Genomic DNA, 6000 nt, shown 5'->3' with positions numbered 1-6000 from the left:
AACACAAATTACAAGTTCTGATTTGATAAAAAGTGTAGACTGAAAAACAAAACTAGTAAAATAGTAATACTGTATTAGCGATTTCACTAACATTGATTGTAAGTTTCTAAAATTGGAATTGAAATAGATACTTTTTTGTTTTTGTCAACTAAATCGATACATTAATATACAGATTTTATAAATTCAGACTATATTATTTATTAAATATAGCATCAGAACATTACCGCTCTGACTTTACTCTCTAGTGAGTTGTGGTGCTTTGTGCTTATGTGTTCGTTTCGGTCAGGGTTAAAGAGCAACTCTGGTTTGTAAGAAACCAACAATATATCCCATCGTCAACCCAAAGGCAATACCAGGTATGAGTCCAATTGCGGCTGCTGTCCAATTTATCACCTCTTCTTCATCTTCTCCAGACTCTGGCATTTCGGATTGTTGCACTGTTTTCTCGTGGATTTCTACACAAACTATTTTAAGTGAAAGGCCAACGAGTCCGGGGTTGTCCGCAAAAGAAGAGCAAGGTTGTGTTTGAAACTGAGTGCCCCCTGGTACTAGACCTGTAAATTGGTTATGAGAGAAGTTCATGTACGCAAGGTATGAAAGGTTCCCTAACTCTTGTTCTTGTGGAATTTTGAGAAACATCTAGTGATTCCAGCTCTCTCAGGTTTCCCATTGATGATGGGATGTGGCCAGTGAAACCATTGTTTGACAAGTTGAGCACATGAAGCTCTTTTAGTAGACCAATGGACCTTGGAATCTCTCCTTCAAATTTGTTGCCAGAAAAGTCAATTGCAGTAAAGATTGTTAGGATACGTACCATCTCCATTTCTATGCCTTTATTCATCACAACTATTGAATCACTGTAATAGTTTGTGCCCATGTACTGATCTCCAATATTTCCAAGTGAGAACATTGCAGTCCAATTGACAAAAAAAAATCTAGTGGCAAAGTTGCATTGAAGTGATTACGGGATATGTCGATGATTCGCAACTTAGAAAACCTCGTTTGATGTATCGATCCATGGAATGCATTGGAGCGAAGGACAAGAACTTGTAGTTCTTTAAGAGAAGCCAACCAAAAAGGAAACGTGTCATTGATTATGTTGCTCTCCACATTGAGAACTTCAAGAGAAGAGACACGGACCAAAGATTTTGGAAGCTTTCCCTCTAGTTGGTTATGACCAATGTCAAGCGATGTTACACTTGCAGATATATTCTCTGGAACACTTCCACTAAGATGATTCTTTCTAAGATTTAGAACTTTAAGTGTACTAAAATTTCCCACGCAACGAGGGATTGAACCATTAAATTTGTTGGTAGATAGATCAAGAATGACTAGAGAGCGCAGCGCACATATGAAAGATAGAATCCTTCCGGTGAAATTGTTGTTGGAGCCAAACAAGTTACTCATAGATGACGACTGCAAAGTAGATTTCGTTAATCTTTCGAAACTGGTGAAAGTGTTGTTGGAAAGATTCACGTAGGTCAGATTTGGTAGCATCCATAACCAGCCCGGAACTTGACTTTTGAATATGTTGTTGGAAATGTCTATTGAGTTAAGGTTGCGAAGGTTGTTTAATACAGTAATTGAGCCAGAGAAACCATTATTTTGTAACTGAACCGTCAAGAGCGTCCCACAATCTCCGAGCGACTCCGGGATTTCTCCGGTAAGATTGTTCGTATACACAACCACACCTAGAAGCTTACCTCCTTTACACAAATTCTTCGGTAACTTCCCGGTTAACTGATTCTCCGAAACTTCGAACCGCTCCAGCTGTGAATTGAACCCAATATCTGTCGGTATTGCTCCGGTTAACTTGTTCCTGAAGATCTTAAAGTCCTTTAATTCCGATAATTTCCCAATAATCGGTGGGATTTTTCTCCGGTTAACTCGTTGTAATACAAGTTCAAAACCTCTAATTTCTTTAGATTTCCGATTGATACCGGAATCGAACCGATTAAAATATTAGCAGAGAGATCAAGCATTACCAAGTTAAGAGCCGAGATAGATTTGGGGATCTCTCCGGTTAGATCATTATCGAAGAGATAAAGCTCAGTGAGATTCTTCAACCCGAATAAACCGTCTGGGATCCGACCCGTTATATTGTTGACCGATAAGTCAACATGGATTAGATCCGTCATGTTTGCAAAATCAACCGCTGAGATTTCTCCGATCATATTCATCTCCGATAACCACATGTACTTGAGTTTCTTCAGTTTCCCAAACTCCGTCGGAAGCTTCGCCGGTGTAAACTTATCGTTCAACGCTAACCGAAGCTCTTCCAGCTCGGACAAGTCTCCGATCTCCGACGGAAACGTTCCGTCGTATTCGCTCATGTACAGATTCAATACCTTGAGCTTCGAGAGCCTTCCGATGTTTTTTGGGATATCTCCGGCGAAGGAGTTAGCCGCGAGATCGAGATACTTAAGTTCCGGTGAGAGACGGTTGATGTCGTCGGGGAGCGAGCCGTTGAAGTAGTTCTGAGAGAGATCGAGGTACTGAAGCTTCGTGCAGTTGTAAAGAATCGTTGGAAACTCACCGGAGAAGTAATTAAACGACAAATTTAGGTATTTGAGTTTCGGGAAATCGCAAATCGTCGGCGGAACTGTCCCGGTGAAGTTCTGGTTCTGGAAATTTATCTCGGTGACGTTTCCAGCGGTGCAAGTGATCTCCGGCCAGTTGCACGGTGAAGATGTGTCGTTCCATAGTCGGAGAGACGGTGGGTCGCTGAGAACGCTTTTCAGGTTTAGAAGCGTTGACCGGTCGTTGATTTGGGAAAAGACAGATACAGGTATTGAGGTGAGGAAGAAGACGAGAATGAGTGAGGGTAAAAGAGTCATTCTAGAAAGTTTTGGTTGGTTGAGGTTTTTGCCGGGGAAATTTCGGCAACCGAGTTTGACTGGTAAACGTAACAAAATGTTACGAATTTCGAAACTTTTTTTGATAATACAAATTTGAAAACTTTTATAGAGAGTGTTTGAAAACTTTAGGTGAAGTCATCCACTAGATTTGAGCCGTTACTATCAAACCCATGACATCTCCAATCTATTGTATATTTGTATATTGTATATAACATCTTAATAGTTTGTACTAATACCATTAACTGCATCAACATCCCAACTCAAACCAGTGACAAAAAAAAAAAAAAAAAAAAAAGTCCACAGCCCAAAAGGGTAGAACGATATTTAGACAGATCATTCCATTCGAAAGACAAAAGTAAAGCTAATAAAAGAAAGAAGAGCATCGTTTCCTAAGAACGTCTTGGGTTGATAATAGCCATGAGAGGATAGAGCTTCTGAGAGGTCAAGCCATAGGTATCCACATTCTCTTCCTCGCCATCTCTAAGCTTCCATTCAAATTCTTGAACTAATCTCCCAATGGCAATGCCTGCCATGAGAGATGCTTGAAGTGCACCAGCGCAAACCCTCTTTCCTGCTCCAAACGCCATTGTCTTGTGAAGATCCGACGATTCGTATTTTCCATTATCTAGAAACCTCTCTGGCAACCATTCCTCTGGTCTCTCCCAACGCTTCTTGTCTATGTTGCATCCATATATGTTTATTGCTATCTACACATCAAGATTCCAAAACTAGACTTTGTAAATGAACTTCAAATGTAATAGGTATACAAGACTTTTTTGCTCACTCCTAGTGAAGATGAGAATTTACCTCACTTCCTGCAGGGACATGATAGCCTCCGATTTGGGTATCCTCGTGGGCATAGCGAATGGGAACTAGAGGAGCCGGACTGTACTTCCTAAGAGTTTCATGGAAGACTCCATTGAGATAAGGAACTTGAGGTAATTGCTCTTCTTTGATAGTTTCTCCTCCGCAGACATTTTGGATTTCTTTACACAGACGATCTTGGACACTTGGATGCTTTGCAAGCTCATAGATCGCCCATTCAGTTGTGACCAAAGTAGTGTCAGCTGTCTCGATGATCGTCTCCCAAACCAAGATTGCAATTTGCTCCATGGTTAGTGTTTTGGCTTCCGACATCAAGTAGTTTAGATAGCAATCATGATCCTGTTTGTGAGTAGGGATCAGATCATAGGAGTGAGTAAAATAAAGGACAACAGTTGAACAAAACATACCGTTTCAGATTCATTCTGCTTCAGTCGATCTTGAATAAGAGCATTCATCACAGCGAGTCTACGTTTATGCATTTGCTGGATTCTTGTTTCGAAACTTTTATTCGGAATCCATTTCAAGTATGGGAAGAAGTCTCTCCAATCAACATCAATTGCACCCTCCATCATGTCATGCACTAAAATCTTGAAGATCTCGTCTCTAGACAAAGTCACACCGAGTTCCTTAACGTAAATGGACTCTACATCTTTCCCAAAGGCCTGTTGAAAAAAAAACACCAACTTTCATATCTTCTTATGACCTCACAAATAATAGTAAAGTGAGTTTTCTGAACAAATACTCACTTGCTTCAAGGCCACTCCGAAAAGCTCATGCTCGAATATAGCCCTGAAGTTTACAGGTTCTTGTGGATAGTCCCTCGTGTGGGCATGCAACTTGGAAGACACATTTTCGATGAGGGTATCTCTGTAGTGTCTTTTTCGTTTCTGCAAAAAAAATCAACACAATACAGACCTTGATTCAGTTTGCTACAAAAGTATACCGAGGAGAAGCAGCAGGATGAATGAACTGTGATTTAACCTGTGCATTAGCACCCAAAAGGCCATTTAAGATACACCGTTTCACCAATTTGTGGAAATCATCATAATCACTTGTAGCAACCATAGACTTGTCACAAGTGAGGACCGTCAACGCTTTTGACAACTTCCTTGTTGAAATGGATGAAAACCGAGTAACCATGGCCTGAAAACAAAACCACACAAAGATCACCCTATCATCCAACTCTTCCAATGATCAGAGAGTGCATCAACTCCGATTTCCACATAAGCAAAATCATTTCAGATTAGTATCATATAAACAAGAAATAGGGGACCTCTAAATCATTATAAGTCGTGTTAAGCTTATATCAGTAAACAGGTTCCACACCTATCAATCAAACCTATAAAGCTAACCTCTTTGGCAGTCTCAGTTGAATTGAGAACTATAAGAGAGGAAGAACCCATCTTTATAGAGTAAATAGGACCATAAACCTCTGACCATCTAGTAAAAGTCTTGTGAGGTTTCTTCTCTTTTAGTTCCAGCAAGTTCCCAATAACCGGAAACCCTGGCACAACTGCATAGATAAAACAACAATAAAGCTCTTAAAGTTCCAATTTTTGAGTGATCCTTCCTTAATCACATAAATCAAACAAAGTCTCAAACTTTAGTGAGTTAAACAATCAAAGACCCAAACCCATGAATCACAAAACCCAGATAACTTAAAATCGGGGGGAAAAATAACAAACCTGGAACAGAAGGGAGAGTAGAAACTTCAGACATGTTCTTTCTGGTGAAGGAGAGTAGTTTCTTGAAGAAGATGATGAAGATGAAGGAGGAGACAACAAAACCAAGGAGGATGGAGAAGAAGGCCATGGAGGGAGAACGATTGGTGTGTTGATGTTATTTAAGGGAAGACAATGATGAAGTAAAGCACTCATTTTGTATAGTGAAGAGAAGGTAAAGATTGGATTTTTCCTCTTTATTGGCATTTGGGAAGTTTATTTTGTTTGGATTTTATCAAAATCTATCCGTTCTATGATCCTCCTCATGCTGCATCAGTTTTTAGGTTATCTTCTTATGACAACAAAATTTCTAAATTTTAAACGAGTGACACGGTATGATTAAATTAATGTCATAGACTCATAAAGTACAAAAGGAGAAAATATCCATAATTTATAGGTATCATTTTAATTAAGCAAATATAATAGTAAAGGAAGGATATATATTCTAATCAAGAAAGTTTAAAATAGATAACACATAAATAAAATGGTAAAAATAACAAATAATCAAACTATTGAGAGAAATTAAGAAAATAGTTATGGTATAGAAAAAGTGGATAACTAGCTTAAGTTTTTTTTATTAAATTTATACTAAATAA

The 6000-nt window shown here is 39.0% G+C and overlaps 1 protein-coding gene and 1 pseudogene across 2 annotated transcripts; both read right to left on the bottom strand.

The window, feature by feature from the left end:
- Window positions 1-212: 212 nt before the first annotated feature.
- LOC104772609 (receptor-like protein 52 pseudogene) lies at window positions 213-2983 on the bottom strand (annotated as a pseudogene). Its single transcript, XR_015592262.1, has one exon. The product of XR_015592262.1 is annotated as a receptor-like protein 52 pseudogene (transcript).
- Window positions 2984-3034: 51 nt separating this feature from the next.
- LOC104771068 (ent-kaurene oxidase, chloroplastic) lies at window positions 3035-5716 on the bottom strand. Its single transcript, XM_010495542.3, has 7 exons — window positions 5369-5716; window positions 5036-5196; window positions 4665-4826; window positions 4430-4570; window positions 4091-4345; window positions 3666-4022; window positions 3035-3565 (listed from the first exon to the last, which is right to left on the bottom strand). The coding sequence occupies exons 1-7, from the start codon at window positions 5493-5495 to the stop codon at window positions 3248-3250; spliced, it is 1521 nt and encodes a 506-aa protein (XP_010493844.1). The 5' UTR covers window positions 5496-5716; the 3' UTR covers window positions 3035-3247.
- Window positions 5717-6000: the final 284 nt, after the last annotated feature.

Source organism: Camelina sativa, chromosome 20, assembly GCF_030686135.1.
Source record: "Camelina sativa cultivar CO46 ecotype springtype chromosome 20, ASM3068613v1".
NCBI lineage: Eukaryota > Viridiplantae > Streptophyta > Magnoliopsida > Brassicales > Brassicaceae > Camelina > Camelina sativa.
This window is presented reverse-complemented; position numbering and strand designations above follow the sequence as displayed.

Bases quoted from the DNA above. Each gene is read 5' to 3' on its own strand.
- LOC104771068 (XM_010495542.3), bottom strand. From the start codon at position 5,495: ATGGCCTTCTTCTCCATCCTCCTTGGTTTTGTTGTCTCCTCCTTCATC. The intron at 4,827-5,035 runs GTTAGCTTTATA...TTTTGTTTTCAG, and splicing joins CAACTGAGACTGCCAAAGAG to GCCATGGTTACTCGGTTTTC. The intron at 4,571-4,664 runs GTTAAATCACAG...TTTTTTTTGCAG, and splicing joins TTTTGGGTGCTAATGCACAG to AAACGAAAAAGACACTACAG.